This window comes from Pygocentrus nattereri, chromosome 10, assembly GCF_015220715.1.
Source record: "Pygocentrus nattereri isolate fPygNat1 chromosome 10, fPygNat1.pri, whole genome shotgun sequence".
Lineage (NCBI taxonomy): Eukaryota > Metazoa > Chordata > Actinopteri > Characiformes > Serrasalmidae > Pygocentrus > Pygocentrus nattereri.
In genome coordinates this window covers 28,313,590-28,330,054 of record NC_051220.1, presented here as the reverse complement: position 1 = coordinate 28,330,054, position 16,465 = coordinate 28,313,590, and the positions used below count along the sequence as shown (strand labels likewise).

At 40.1% G+C, this 16,465-nt stretch overlaps 1 protein-coding gene across 8 annotated transcripts in view; it reads left to right on the top strand.

The window, feature by feature from the left end:
• The first annotated feature begins 200 nt into the window (after positions 1-200).
• Positions 201-16,465, top strand: part of kiaa0586 (KIAA0586 ortholog) — a 131,089-nt gene continuing 114,824 nt past the window's right edge. For all 8 annotated transcript variants that reach the window (XM_017699852.2, XM_017699846.2, XM_017699848.2 and 5 more), the window contains exons 1-9: positions 201-1,027; positions 1,115-1,164; positions 1,250-1,316; positions 1,401-1,470; positions 2,605-2,791; positions 3,013-3,222; positions 3,441-3,603; positions 4,921-5,085; positions 11,711-11,837. In XM_017699852.2, coding sequence (XP_017555341.1) covers positions 724-1,027; positions 1,115-1,164; positions 1,250-1,316; positions 1,401-1,470; positions 2,605-2,791; positions 3,013-3,222; positions 3,441-3,603; positions 4,921-5,085; positions 11,711-11,837 — 1,343 coding nt within the window. In that variant the 5' untranslated portion in view covers positions 201-723. The remainder of the gene's footprint in view (positions 1,028-1,114; positions 1,165-1,249; positions 1,317-1,400; positions 1,471-2,604; positions 2,792-3,012; positions 3,223-3,440; positions 3,604-4,920; positions 5,086-11,710; positions 11,838-16,465) is intronic.

Genomic DNA, 16,465 nt, shown 5'->3' with positions numbered 1-16,465 from the left:
CCTGAACATTTCTGACTCTGATTTCAGAATGAATCATTTGATTTTGTTGGCCATTTAATTAATGCAGAAATTTTGAAACATCGGTGGAGTTCCCCTTTAATGTTCGCTCCACCCGATCACTAGGTACTTTTATTTTGAAATCCAACACGGCGCAACAGTCTTTTGAACTTGGCGGTGCGGTTTCTGAATTCATGTCTGTTGTCAACTTTGTTGTCAGTAACAGTTGTTGTGGATTCAGTAACGTTCAGGTTCAGCTATCTTTCAATGAATTCGCTCACATTTGCCGACAATAGCTTTAGCTGTAACGACTTAGTCCTGAGCGCTATTCAGGTGAGCAAACGGTTACGAGATTTACAGTCTCGGCGTTATTAGACAGCACCCGTATTGAGCGCTTATAACACAAGCGGCGCCAAATTCAAAATAGCCTCAACCAAAGATTTCTAGAAATGTCGCCTAGTAGGCGTGTAATAACCGCCTGCTGATGACAGTGTGATGTTCAGATAACATCAAAACAAGCAATTGTAGCTTTATCTAGTTAACTAGCTAATGTGAGCTAACAACCCAGCAACACAAGACGTGGGTAACTAACGCTGACATTACTTTTCTTTTTTAGTGAAATGGCGGCCAAGCTACTTAGTTAAACGGATAGTCTATCTTTTGGGCTACGATAAATATTCGGGATAGATAAAGAATGTCTATGTAGCTGTTACTGTTTCCTTAGTAATGGATAATGGCGCGTCTGTATTGCCTTACATCAACCTGGATGATTCCACATCGAGCTCTGGTGCGGCAGATGTTTTAATTCGCTCGACTAAAGTTGTTCTGGAGAAAAACGGACAGAAAGGTGAGGGGGGAGGAGAGGTGCCAGGTTTATCCAGCAGCTCCAACGTGAATCTTTATATTCGAAGACTGTCGGGCTCAAGTCATAGTGATTGTATTACCCAAAAGTCTAATGTTAAGTGTGGTTTGATGGAGCGAGTGGTTCCACCTGTGCTTCCTGCAAATATGCCTTCGTCTTTAAGCACTGGTAGGTATTCTCATGTATGAGAAATCTGTTGTAATTTGAGGGCACATTCATTCAGTAAACAAAGTAAACAGTGTTCCTCCTTTTTAGGTCCTGAAGAAGATCATATTGCACCAGATTCAGCTACAAGGAAAAGACATGTGCGCCATGTTAACTGCATCATTTACAGTACCTTCTTTTGCTGGGTTTATGAAAGGTTGCTTAAGTTTTATTGCTCTTTTTTAGGTTCCTAGAGCGGGTAAAGTCATGGTTAAAACATCAGGGAACCGTGCGAGGGATGCTGAACAGAAGGGTACTTTTGTTGTCACCCTAAGTGAGATTTGAGTGTAGTACACATTGCATGTTTTGAGTTTTACGAATTTTTTAAACTTCACAGACAGAGATTTATTAATATCAAGATACTCTGCTGATGGGCGTGGGGCAGTTGCAGCTGCACTGAAACAGAGGTAAGCTTTGCTCGCATTGTAACAGGGGCCTAACCTTTAAGCACTAATCATAAAATTTCAGCTACAGTTTATTAGACTTGCCTACTTTGCTGGTGCACAAACCTCACTTCCAAAAAAACTTGGCAGAGAATGTGAAATGCTAAGAAAAGCAGAAATCAGAGATGAGTGTATTCTGTTTGACCTGAATTAAACAGGACAAAAATATGTTATGAGTATGAAAGAATATGAAAGTGCAAATTTTCTGTTATGCAAATCTTTAGCTCTGCAGCCATACAGGGCCTTCGTTGTCATGTAATATGCTTCATATAGCACCACACATTTTCAGTGGGAGACTGGCCTGGACTGCTGTCAGGCCAGTCTAGCGCCCACATTCTTTGATTACACAGCCATGCTGTAGTAACTCTTGCAGAATTACCATTGACATCCTTGAAAAAGACGTCATCTAGAGGATAGCATGTCGCTGCTGTCAGAACAAAACCTTGTATCTCCAAAATGATAACTACAGGAGAGGGAAGAAACCTATGTAGCTAATGTAAGTCAGTAGAGTCAGACTTCTATTCAGGTAGTTTTGAGCCATTTCTTTTTGGTCTGTTCATCCTGAAAATTAAGCACAGTGTAAAGAGCAACAGGCATTTTCAAACTATGCCAAAAACTGAAAAATGACAAAAATGGAGATAAAAGGTTTTTTTTTTATCTCTGACAGCAACGATATGTTGCTCCAAAATGTTTATAATGTGTGAATGTGCATCTTTCTGTGTTAATGTGAGTTACATAAATTACCCGTGCCATAACAGACCCTGGCTTTTGAACATTATGTTGTGTGCTTTATGTTTCGTAACAATCTCCTTTTCATACTGGTGCCACTGCTGTTCTGAGAATGGTCCACCCATTTGGTCAGCAGTGGCCCTGTGGTGGTACTTCTCCATTAATGGACAGGATAGGTGGTGGCTGACATATTGTGCAGCAACAAATGGGCTACAGTCAGTGTTTATAAACCTGCTAAGTGCACCTTTATGTTAGGTGTTTTGGGTAAAATGGACAATGAGCGTAGATGCAGAGTAGCTGTACAGAACCTGGGAGGACATTGTAAATGCTGACTGAAACATGAAAAGGAATTTTCTATGGACTCCTTAGATCCCACAGTGCACCAGTGAGGCGGGAGGTGAAGGTGCAGTTTCTGGATGCAGGCACACCTCAGACCACTGAATTTCAAGCTCCTGAGCTGCAGCCTAGCCCTGCTTTTCCGTCAGGGGATGCGGGGTCTGCAACTGTGGCAGCCATTACAGCTGCTGCCATTGCAGCCACAGCTCCACTTATCAAGGTACTGTGCAAGCTTTTTACGAAGTTGTTACTGTTTTGAATACGCTGCTTTGCATTTCTGTTTGCATGCAAACCACTAATTAGAGACTTTGATTACTTTATAATTGCAAAGGCTGTACGGTCCATTGTGATTAATCATGCAGACTTGCTGCAGACAGTAGTAGGCTGCTGTTTTTCTTACTCCTATGCAGTCTCAGTGCATGAGTTATATTTGATTGACAGGCTCAGAGTGACATGGAGGCCCGAGTGGCTCAGGTGACCTCTGAACTGCGGAGGCTCCAGGGGAGCGAGGGCAGAATGGACAGGGCACTAGTGAGCAGGGTAGGCAGTGCCACAGACAGAATGACCCAGCTGGAGGAGCAGCTGACCGCACTGACCGAGCAGAGGCTTCAGCATCTGGAGAAGATCCAAGGCCAGCAGCTTGAGCTCCAGGTACAGTTCTGCCTCACCAAGTGCACCTCATTTAACTACTTAAGCTATCAATTTGTTGACAACATAATAAATTTGTCCTGCTAACAACTTAAAGTTCCAGTGATTTATAATATAAAAAGGCCATGTACTGTAAGTCAGTGTTCTTTTTTTTTTCTTTTTCTTTCTTTTCACTTCAGTTCTATTTAGTGTCAGTAATTCTTTGTTGTGCTCTCTGTCAGAATTGTCTTTTGGGCTCTGCACTGGATGCTGTAACAGCACGTACTAACCCACCCTCACGGTCCGCCCGGCACTTTGATATAACTCTTCCAGAGTCACTGCAAAGGCAGTGTTCTAGTGCATGTCATACTGTGGACAAAACTGCTGCTGGAGATGGTCCAACAGGTATGATAGTGAACATTTATTACTTTTCTAGACATTTATTATTTTGACATTTATAAGATTATTGATGGGGTCAACGCATAGACAGTTGCTTCACTCTGTAGTCCCCACCTTTCAGAGGCGTCCAAATTTTGGCCACTGGGCCAAAGGCGGCCCGCTGATTTTAATTGGCCTGTGGCTTCTGTTTTAGAATTTTTTTCATAAGTGGTCCGGTAGCCAATCTGCTGTACTTCTTCCTTTCACTTTTGTGGTGGTGTTCAGTCTAGTGAACTACAGTGAACTACTACAGCCATAAATCACAAACTTCACATTGAGGACTAGAGATTCTTTTGAGATGGAAGCTTAAATACTTCATTAAGAGCCACAGCTGATGCATTTTCCTCATATGTCATTGTATTGAATTTAGTATCAATAGACCCAAAACAAGGCATGGACATTACAGTAAATATTTAGCAGAAGAGTGGGCAGAGAAATTGCAAGGTACCTGGGTACCACAACACCAGCTTCTCAGTAAATATTTAAGCATTCGAGACCAAAAAAAGAGGCTATTTATGTATTGAAATCTAATTTATTGTGAAGAAAAAAGTCTGTATTTTCTCCAAGTTAACTTCACTAGAATTCATCATCTGTGCTGCTTCTGCCCCCCCCCCCAAAGTTAGAATGTAAAATAGCATTAGAGTTATATATGAAATATGTTCGTGCTACAGTATTTTAATTTGTGCTACAATGCTTACAGCTATTCTAGTACCAGTGCTACATGCTCCAAAAGCTTACTGGCCTGTAATGAATATTTCTTTCTTTCTCCACTGTCTAATGCCTTATTGCCATGTTTTTTTTGTACGTGTTTGTATATAGTTTATATGTCATTGCACACGTATGCTGTATTATAAGGGTCTCTACTTGTAAGCTATTTTATAGAGATCTGTGTCTGTATATATTTATACCACTTTTTAAAACTAACAGATATCCCCAGAGAGGTGGGGTGGTGGCAAGGGCATATTATCTTTGGATGAAGGAAGGACAGTAAGAAGGAAAATTAATTATTTCAAAATGCCTCAAAAGAATTTTTAAATAGCTGGATTTGTAGTTAATTTTTTTTATTTAATTGAAAGGTAACCGTAAAAATCTAACAATGCTCAAAATTTCAAAATCCACAGGGTTGCCAAAAATTTTGATGGGTGGTGTGTGTGCTGTGTCTTCCCTTTTCTAATAAAACCAAAGTCTTTCTGTGATTTGTTTAAATGGTTAAGTCTTGGGGAAAGGGACATTTATTAGAATGTTAGCTTGACTGTTGTTTTGTTTGCTGTTTTCATCGTCCAGTTGTCCAATATCAAAGCAGAGAGACTCAAGCAAGAAGGGAGAAAAGTCCTTTTGAGACCCCTGCACCCCGAAAGGTCATCCCCAGGCCCACCCACTGGCATTTTGCAGCCCGGAGCAGCCAGACGAGCAGCGGCAAGACACAAAAAGCCAAACAGAAAAACTGTGGTTAGTTACATTTACATAAACTGCAAATTTCAGTAAACTATGAATATAAGAATAGTTCTAAATACTTCAGTGTATGTAAAGACCGAGAATACAATGAAGGTACTGCTGTAGATTCTTACTTGGTGTAATCAGTATTAGACAGTTTCATCTGTTTGTTTGGTTGTAGTATTAAGTGGTTAAGCAGTTGTCAAATTTCTAAAAATACCACTTTGGCTTCTTGACTAACTTATAACTGTCATAATAACATCATATGCTGTCAATTACATGACTTAATCATAGTGAACCAGTGGTAGTGTATATACCAGCTTTGAGTCCCCGTGCAATAGTAAAATGGTGTTCACACACAAACCACTTGATGGCAGTAGCATCATTTTGAAGTTCTGGCCCAAGAATAAGCCTTGGTAAACATGGAGGTTTTTTGCTCTTGCTGTTGATTGCACTGTATTGTTGTGCACACAGAGAAAATAATTATTCATAATATAAATACATATACACATTTTAGTATCTTGAGCACTGTCTGGGAGCAGAGTGTATAATGTTACATCTGTGAAATATAAATGCTTTCTTCTAAGATTTCAGGATTTTTGCATGATATACCATACAGTATTATACATACTGCTAAAGCAAATATAATGAATATCTTTATTTTATTATTATTATTATTATTATTATTTCACTATGCTCAAAGCTTTTGCTCTGAGGATGTTTTTGAAAATGTATATTGATTGTTTTCTTTAGATGCATGTAGTTTTAAACCAGACAAAGCATGGATATTTACATATGCTTTCTTGAAAACCTTTTTGCCATGGATCATTCTGGTTAAGAATATTTCAATTATTGGTTTTCTTCATTGGTTCTTGAGTTGCAGGTTTTCAAACACCTGTACTTGTATCCTGCCAGTAAGGCAGTCATTTTTAGGATAGGAAAACCTGTTCTTTAATGCTCTACAAATTGATCATTAACCCAACAAAGCTCTCCTTTTATACGCTGCACCATTATGGAGCAGCTCTTTTTGATTGAAGGTGAGTACTGTCTTCAGCAGCAAAAACTAATTAAGGGTAAAATGTTTGTGTTGAACAAGGGGGTAGGTGCTGAGCAGCTGTGTAAATACGGACAGTTGGTGCAGTTCATCTCAGCCATGCTGTTTTGCTTCACGTCAGGTTCTTTTTAAAGGCTTGAGTGCTTGCTTGAGAAGCTTGAGATATTCTACTGCAAGTCGACCAGGAGACGTTGAATGTATGCTATCAGCTTCACACCACAGGCTCTGAAGCCCAAAGCCATAGCAGACTCTCAGTGCCGAACCTTAACATGCTCATGCTGAGGTCGGCCGTGAGGCTGGTGAAGGATTCATGGCAGCATGCTGGCAATTTTTGGCTTTCTTATTATTGTGTTACGCGTCCACTCCTCCACTCACTAGCTTCTTCTTTTGCACTTCTTTCCAGTATGAAGGTAATTACAGCACAAGCTCCATGCTTGGGGGGCAGAAGTCATTGGTTGCATCTCCCACACGCTTGTCTGTCTGAAGGCTGGAACAGTTTTCCCCACTGAATCTAATCTGCTGCCTTCACTGTCCCACACTAGCATGGGACTGCTTTCCCAGAAGCAGCTCTGTTTCTCTTCAGCCCTCCACCACAGATGTATATGTGCAGTGAGCAGAGAATGAATTAAATACATTTCCGTGCGCTGTGTTGTGCCTTTTAAATTAAAATGATTTAAGTCCTCACTTAAATAAAGTGAATTTGAGTGATTTTAGAATTTTTCAGTTTTATTTTAAGTCTGCATGTGCCCTCTTCTTGTAGATGGTGGGGATGCTTGAGACAGTTTTTGGTGTTCTGTCACATCTTACAAAGTATCAAATCATGTATGAATAATTTTGCAGAGAACTGCTATCATTGTATAATTCTAAGGCTCCCGAATTTCATCCCCAACCTCAAAAACCTTTAGTGCACCCATATTTTTGTGATTGCAAGTATGTGTGTAGAAGAGTACAATAGCTGTCAACAGAATGGATGCAATTAATGGAATTATTAGTCACATTTACTCTATGCTGCTGTTACAAGAAGATGTATTATGTATTGGGATGTGAGTGTTTTAGTAGCATTGTGGGAACTGGCTGTCATTGGTCAGTTTTGTTGCATACACATGTGTCAGGACAGGAGAGAAATCCAGCTTAAGATGTCTGTTACTAGTGACTCCATTTTGTCGTTGGTGTGCATCTGCCTGGTTGTCGTGGCAACCCTGCTATTTCTGCGGCTCGATCGCTCTCCCCCTGTCCCCGGCTGTCAGACTGCTCTCTCTATGGGAATGGGCTATTTTTAGTCCTGCTGCCTTTTGTTTCTCAGGCACATCATCAAAAGCCACATTAAATCCATGCTGTGTGAAGTTACACATGGGGGTATGAGAGGTGGGGCAGGCGTACAGTAGCTGCTGTGCGGTTCTGGGATATTTTTAATATCAAGATGCTTATGTATGATCAGGGAAAACAGAGATGGTGGATTATTAGACATGCTTCACTGTTTTAATTATCAGGGCCTAGAAGATTCCACAGAGTTTATCTATATTTACTTTCTATGTACTGCAACACATGATTTGTACAGTACTGTAGGTATTCTAAGAATAGTGTGTTTTCATTTTTACAGGCTAAAATATTTGAGCTAGTGCAGGACAATTTACCTGTGGCAAAATGAACTGCTCCTTTACTACAGTAGCATTAAGCACATCTTATATGTGTTTATGGGGGACATGATCAGGTAATTTGACCCACATAGGCACGACACTGTTGATCACAGGATAAAGGAGACTTGGAGCGCTCTAAATTTAAATATTCATGATAATATTGATTAAAATATCACTGCTTACAAGAAACCTGACATTGCGAACACTGGAATCAGATCAGGATCGCTATCATATTTGGAGGTGACAGTCATAAGAAGTGATCATTCTTACTAAGCAGAGCTTAGAATAAGAGGAGTAAGGGATAAGTGAATCAGTCATAAACTCAGGGTTAAATAAAACTGTACTTGTCCTCCTCTTGTGATTTATTTGAGCTATCCTCATTAAGGAACTATGGCCAGGTTGCAGCAGGAGCCAAAAGACTAAAGATACAAAGATGCAATATCTGTGATAGATATCTCCATCTTTCATTTTCTGGCAACTGTTTAAGCTTGCTTATCTGCCTCCTACTGTGAATACACACATACGCTTTTGTGAAGTCTAAGGCCACAGAATATTTTTAACATTGCCTCATTATTGTCTAATCCAGACTTTTAGTCAAAGCCAGTATATTTAGACAGTTTGAAGCATTCAGTGTGAATAAGTGCTGCATTTTAGGCATTTGACAAGTGAAGCCTTTTTCTTCCAAACTGCGTGCCACTGTGTCACTATGAAAGGACTGGGGTGAAGGGTGGAAAGATTCGTCACCTTTTTTTTATTTTTTTTTTAATTTTATTCACAGCTGCCATGTCACCTGGGAGGAGCCAGGGGGGCTCTCTACTCTCCACTGTGATGCCCTTTGTGGAATTAATGGTCAGACTTTATTGTTAGCCTGTTCTCTTACTTGCCAAGGCCTCTAGCACTGCTGGTATGCTAAGAGGGGGTGGCATGCCATGCATTGCGTAGTAGTGGAGCACAAAAGGCCTTTTCAACTCCGTAGGATCGTGTTCCTTGTGCATCTGTAGTGCTGTATAATCGATCGTCCATACTGGTAAACCAGTATTAGTGTCACACAACAATATTAAGTTATGATTTTGGTGGCATTGATGCATGATAAAAACTTACGTAAGTGATATGCATTCCATTTGCTGGGTGATACAACATGTTTTAAAAGATACTGTTCAGAATAACTAAATATGTTCTTAAGTCCACAATCTTATTCTAACAACAGTTAAGAAAACAGTATTACAGAAACTTGCTAACTAGGCAAAATGTCCTAAAATCTGTCCTAACTTTAAGACAAACCCAGAGGTATCTTAACTGCTTAACCGTCTGTTTTTTATCGTTTCATACGGTCACAGGCAGCAAGGTTCACTGCTCCTAGCACAACGATGTTACATTTATCTGCGTTGAAAACGGTGCTCTGTCTTTTAAAAAAATCTTCATCGTCCCCTCTTTTTACCTTGGTGTGTTAATGTTGGTGAAAACTCGCCAGATAAAATATTAAAGAGATGGTGGTGAATCATGAGACTGAGCTGAACGTGTGTTTGTTTTATTAGGATTAATAACGTTAGCACGGTCGGCTAAAGCGTTAGCGGCGACGCGCTGATGATGAGAGAGCGCTGACACCATTTTCTTAACTTCACGTTTATCGCGTATTAGATTTGTTTGACTCTTTTTACATCTAGCTACAACAGTAGGTAGCTGTGTGGCTACCTAGCTTGACTATTTTGATTGAGTTACGTCTTTACGTTTTAGCTGTTCGCGTATGGTCGGTTGCTAGGTAACAGGCTTGGCAGTTGATTGTCGACTTCGATGCCGAAAGACAAGACGTTTCCTAAGTAGACATAAGATTTGCTTCTGTAATACGAATTTGTGAAAAATCTTGTCTTGACCTTTCAGATCTTAAGAAAAAAAAAATCCGTTCTGTAATACGGCCCCCGGTGTCTGTCAGGTTTATGTTTACAATGAAGTGTAAATTTCTCTTTGGTGTTTTAAAGTCAGGCTTGAATCAATGTTGATATTAATTAATCATCTTATGCCATTTAACAGACAAAATTCTTGTTTTCCATAATCTTTTTTTGAAGTACGGTGATTTTTGCCAGCTTTGAAAAGTGATTATATAACCATGCACTAAGGGGTGGGCAAAAATAACACTAACTTTGAGACCCTCCCTGATACTGTGTTGCACTCTGAAAAATTTCATGGTTCCATTTAAAACGTGTTATACTTGCCTCGACTCATAACTTTAAGAGAAGCGGAACAGTTCAAAAGAATCTAAACAGCACAAACTATGTCAGGATTCTAGGACCTTACTTACACTACTCAGGAAGCTTGGATTTATTAATGCATCTTTATCAAATACTGTGATTATATTTGGGGAAAAATACAGCAATTTTGAATTTTATCATTATTCCCTAGCACTATACAGCTGGTTGCTTACGAGCAGTTGTGGAAACATTTTAGTTTTTCCTGTTATGTGTCTTGCCCCCCCTTTAAATTATGTGTTGAGACTGCACACAACCCGACCATATTCAGCCATGTTTCTTCTAGTCGTAGAGTGGAATTTTTTTTTCAGTGCATTGTGTCCCTGACAGACTGCAGTAATACATCCAACGCTGTGGACCTGCTATGAGCTTCCGCCCCCTTGGGGAGGTGCCAGATTTGTGCTAAACGCTGTCTATTGTTTGCCCATCCGTGTTTGGAATAATTGTAAAGTGGGTTTAAAAGACGATCTCTTGCTGTTGCTATGGGTCCGCACATTCCAGCTGATGTTTTGCAGCTGTAAACACTGTATGAGTTTGACGTCACTCAGCAGCTGGGAAAGAGGACTGGAATATGTGTGGTAACAACAGCAACTGTCGCCTAAAGCCATGGAGCAGAGGGAGTTGCTGTTGCGGTATAACACTCAGAGTGTGTGTAAGAGAGAGAACTGAAGATGTTTTTATTATTCAGACCAACCAACCAAAACGATGGTTTTATTTATCCTTGGGTTTTATTTTCACATTGATTTCTCATTTCCTGCATAAAATGTACAAACATTTTGCGAGGATTTTTGATAGCATTGCTGCCACTGCTGTCCCCACCTAGCAGTTTCAGTATAGCGTTGTCCTAAACAAGCAGTGATGAATTCAGTCTGGGGGTCATTCCCTTTCTTTCTTTAACCTGACAGTAGTCTTTTCAAAGAAGTGCTGTAGAGATGTTCTACATAATCAGAGAGCTGTTGTTATTAGTAGAATAGCCTCTCATTTTGAAGCTATGTTCATCATTAAGCTTACAGGCCTCCAGTTTCCTCCCTGGGTTTTCCCTGACTGGCCTTGCTGATTGTCAGACTGCAAGGTGTGGTGGAAGAGCCTGGCACGACGCTGTTGTTTTAGGAGGAGGAGTCCACTTTTGACATGACTTTTTGACCTTGAAGAAATGATTATGGTCAGGATCTCCTTGGCAGCCAGGGATAATATTGTTTTTGGAAAAGCAAGAAATCCTTGTCCCGTATATTTATATAGCTTTGTTTCCTTTTGTCTGCATTCCACAGGGCCGCTGGGGGAACATTCCTCTCACAAATCTCTTAGGTTTCTAATGGGCTCTGGAAACTGAACAGGGATATTTTTTGCCTTGCTTTGACAAACATCTGTGTGATGATTTTTTTTTTTTCTCCAACGACAGAATGAGGTCTTTTCCATTTACAGTCATTTACTGGCAGCATGTAAGAATAACAATAAAAGGACCCTTCGCTGCCTTACTTGCAATCGCTGAAGCCAGACGTACAGCAGATTGTGCAAGTGATTGACGCATGTGGTCTGATTGCTGAAACACATGATTGGATGTAAAAGTGTAGCATGTTTTGTCAGAGTGTAAATCCCAGAGCCCTGATGAAGCAGTGAGTGTTTGCTTGGACAGAGCAGTAGAATTCTGAGTGAGGCAGGTGTCTGCTTCTGGAGCTGATTGGACCCATGTCTTTTTCCCTCTGCAGGAAATGGCAGGCTGCTGGAACAGATCCCTAACAACCCGAGATCTCCCACGAGATGCCCAGCACATTCTGTTGGGGTAAGGAGGGTTGCCATAGAAACAGTCAATGACAGCCAACCAGAGCAATCCAGGTAATGATAAATCTGGAGAAAATCATACAGGATGTGTTCTATTTCATTGGATACTGTATATGACTATGGTACATTCCTTTTATTCACACATGGTTTATGTTGCGATATTATATGAGAGATTTTCTTTCTTCAACTATTTTTGAATGCTCACCATTTTATAGTGCCCAATTTAGCAGTCAGAAGTGTTTTGTTTTACTTTAGTGTTGTCAGATTTTTGTAGTCTTCATTCCCAAGTTCTCACTTTCCAGCTGAGCTCATTGTAGCTAACGTGTTTTTATACAAGTAAGCATGTCCCTGGCTTTAGCAACTGGTACTGCCCCCTATGGCCGAAACTATTTTATGTAGGCCTTTCCTATAACTGTCTACCAGTTTCTGGCATCTACTGGGAGAAATTTTTGCCCACTCCTTCATGCAGTATTATTTTAACTGTGTAGTGTTTGGGGGTTTTGCCTAGGCCATTCCACAACCCTTCATTTCTCCCTTTTGTGCCATTCATTGGTGGTTGTTTGGGATCTTTATCCTGTGGGAAGGTCCACTCCTTCAGCTACAGTAACTTTTTTCCAGATGGCCTCATATTCTCCACTAGCACTCTGTGGTATGAAAGAGAATTCATGGTCAATTCTATGATTGCAAGTTGCCTCAGGCTCTGAGGCAGCAAAGCAGCACCAAAGCATAATATTTTTATCACCAGGCTTTACAGTTGGTATGAGGTTCTTCTGATCAAATGCAATCTTTTGTTTTTCGCCAAGGATGGCTTCTGGTACTGTGGCCAAACAACTCAATCTCTTGCTTGTCCCTTTATAGCACATTGTTTCAGAAAGCCTAACCCTCACCCAGATATTGATTAGCAATCTTTGGTATTATCCTGATGCTGGTTTTAGACAGCAAATGCTTCCTTTTGGCACATCTCCTATGGAGATAAAGTTTGTGCAGTTTCTTTCTAATAGTAGATGCGTGCACTTTGACATCTACAGTGGCATAAGCTACTAACAGATCCTGTGATTTAAATTTTTGGGTGTTTTAAAGACTTCTATCATTCTTACAATCCGCTCCTGGTTTAAATTAGTAAATTGGAAACACTTTTCAAACCCCTGCCCAGATTCATAGGCATCTACAACCTTCTTTCTCTAAGGCCTCATCTGAAGGTCAGAATGATACTCCAAACCCCGATAACAAAGAACAAACCAGACCAGGTATCTGAGGTCTAAATAAGGCAGATAAACCCTAATAGTTTACTTACCTTTTCCCAAATAAGGAAATTGCATTTCTTTGTATTTCAGAATGACAAAAATGTTTTAGATGAAATGATAAATTATGCCACTTTTATCTGTCAAGATTGTTTAAATGAAGACCAGATATCTGTATGTCCAAATATGCTGAAAAAGTCAGAACTTTTCATGGTGTGTATGACTGTAGTTTAAGCCGAAGCAAAGCAACAGTGAAAACATGGAACTATATTATTGTTTCTTTAATGGACGTTAGACAAGTGATTTGTAATCACTGTTCATGCTACGTTTTAAGAGAACGCTCAAGATCTTCCCCATTGTAGGTTTAATACAACCCAAAAACATGACACCCCACTCTATAAACAGAGTACAGCAAAAACAACAGGAGCAGACGGGAACGTCCCTGTGAGCACATCAATGCCATCTGTAGCCACGGTTTTTGAAGTGACCAAAACGTTCACAAACACTATTGCCAAAGTGCAAAGCGTAACTAAAATAAATAATGGAATTTATTGTCTTTGATGCTGAACTGTTTCCTGCTGTTGAAGATGCTGGATTTCATGAAACATATTGTAATGCTTTTAGTAAGTTTATTTCATGTTTATTTCTTGTAAGCTTTTTCAGTTTTTGTTTTTGAATTTTGGCCCAGTGTGTCCTGAATGTCTTTTTCTGTTTAGACCAAGAGTTTTCATTTTGGCACATCACCTCTAAATCTGCTACCAGTGAGTAGTATTAGTTTACCCCTGTAAACAGCAAGTGAAATTATATAAGACAGTGAGACATAATAAGGCTTTGGGAGAGACGAGCTAGCTGCAAATTATTCCTGAATGTAATAGTTTCATGAGTGCGTTTGTGTCCAAACCACAGCCTTGTTAGGGCGTTACGACATGACACGAAGCAGAAAACTGATGTTGCTGCCCGTCTCTTCCTGAGGGGTGTGTTGTGCAGTGCGAGTTGTTTCCTATTATTGTGAACATGTGTTTAGGTTCAATTCCAAGCCTTTCCTGTACTGTTTTGACATATTTATCCATGCCTTATCGCAAATAGTATTTCATGACCTGGCTTCAGGTAAGCATGTGATAGATGAACATGTAGTCCGTGTCGTTCAACAGAGGGTGTCTATTGAGGCAGTTCAACTGTGTGCATAGACTAGCTTGCTTTTTTAACCTTATTTTGAGAAGCAGTGAGCACTAGAGTTTTTGAACGGTGTGAATAGTTGTCAGTTTTTGAAACATATTTGACAACCACTATGTGTATTTGAGTATGAGTACCAATTGCTTTAAGTAGTTTTGCATCACATCTTTGTGTAATTGTTGTTCCTGGTTTAAACATGTGAGCCAAAGTAAGGCTTTTATGTGTTACTACAGGGACATCCATGAGAAAGTGGCTGCCTGCTTCGATCGAGCCTCAGCACAAAGTGAAGGGTTAAATTCTTTCTAACACAATTTAGAAAGGAAAAAAAAGAATGACAGGCAGTGTGAGTGAAAATCATACATATGCAGCGTACTGAGCAGTCTGCGCTAGATACGCACATATAAGGAGCCCAAGGGAGGCAGTAACTCACAAAGCTGCTCCAGCAGCCTCTGGTCCCCATGGCAACGGCAGGCGGCCTCTATCGGCTCCATCTGAGAATAGGTAAAGTAAATCTGCATGCATTTGGCTACCCGCCAGTGTCTCAAATGAAAGAGCACTTTGAACGGCTGCCAGGTTTGGAGGAGGAGAGGGGCTGTCAGGCCTGCTTAATGTTGGCAGTTTGTACTTGGCAAGCCTTGCCTTTTCCCAGAATCCCTCAGTCTGGCAAGCTGCCAGCTGCTTAGCGGAAGCTGAGAGTTAACCCCTGCGACGGGCCTGGGGAAAGCTGAACGCTGAAAACTTTCCACAGTGTGAGTGTGTGTATGTGTGAGGAAGCGAGGCACAATGTGATCTGTATGCATGAGAGGGCTGCAGGGATAGCAGAGAATCTCTCGGGGAGAGGGAAGGAAAGCAAAATATCCTGCACTGTCTGCACACACAATCAGATTGAACAGGTAACTGCAGTGAAAGTGAAAGGATGTCTTCGCCTGAATGTTAACTTCCTTTGATTCCAAGTCCTTTTACTTGGCTGGTTTTATTAAGAATATTTTGGAATGTTTATTTCTCATCCCTACATGAAAGTATGCGCAATCAGCATCAGTGAATGCAAAACATTTAATTCCATGCAACTTAATTTTTGGAAGTTCAACAATGTAGGCCCAAGCCAATTCGCACACTGTTAAGGGAAGCTACTCAAATGGTAACTTTGAGCTGATGACAATGTCTGAATTTTGTTTTAATGTACATATCTACTGATACCAATACACAAGCATTTGTAAACAGCAGGAATTGGAGCTAGTTCCAAATGGACAAGCATTGCAAAGAAACACTTATTTGTAGGTGTTTAAAAATGCAGTAAAATGAATAAAATGCAGATATTTTCTGCTATTTTGTAGTACAATAAATATGTGAAAATATTGTTGGAATCTAAACATTTTCGATGCTGATATGTATTTTTAAGTAAACAACCTCCTAATGCTCCTAATGTTTCGCATCCCTACTATTATTATATAGGGCTATAAATGTTGGATTCACCCGTTAGTTTCTCCCTCTTCTTTTTTTGCTGTTAATTATAGGTGAAAAGGAAGGTTGTCATGCTCTTCACCTATAATTTTCCAACTGACATTTGCCAGCCAGTTGTAGTAACATACAGACCTGAAACAAAAATAGGCCTGGAGTGAGAATTGTGTCCAGGCTGTACACAATTAAGTTAGGGAAGGGCCGACTGTAGAAGTAAAACATAAATATGCATTTGTCACTCAGCACTGCAGTGAATGCAAACTTACTTTACCAACGCTGAAACCAACTCTGTGTTTTTCCATGCCATGCTGAAGCAGCGTTGAAGTTTAGAGAACACACTTGCTTATCTAAGACTTGGTGTATGAAATCAGATCTAAACTTTTAGTGGTATGTTTGTGCAATCAAACAATGTTTTCCTAACGAAATGGCTTCAGCTTTACTTAGGGCATTCCTGCTATATCTGTATTTGCATTTCCAGTGACTAGATTCATCTCTGTCTGTTCTAAATTTTTGTCCTCCGGAAAATGCAGAATGTATTTTACTAGGGATGCACTGATATGGAGATTGTGCTGATGGCAATATAATTTTTTGTGGATGTCTGTCAGTGCATCACATTGCTGTTGCTGGTAGTGATACATACATATTTAAAGCATAGGAAATGGTTGTCCAGAGCTTGACATTGGAATAAGAGAAGAACCCTTGAGAAGGATCAGAGCAGGATTGTGTTTGTGTATGTATGTATGTATGTATATAATCATACATGTGTGTGTGTGTGTGTGTGTGTGTGTGTGTGTATGTATGTATGTATGT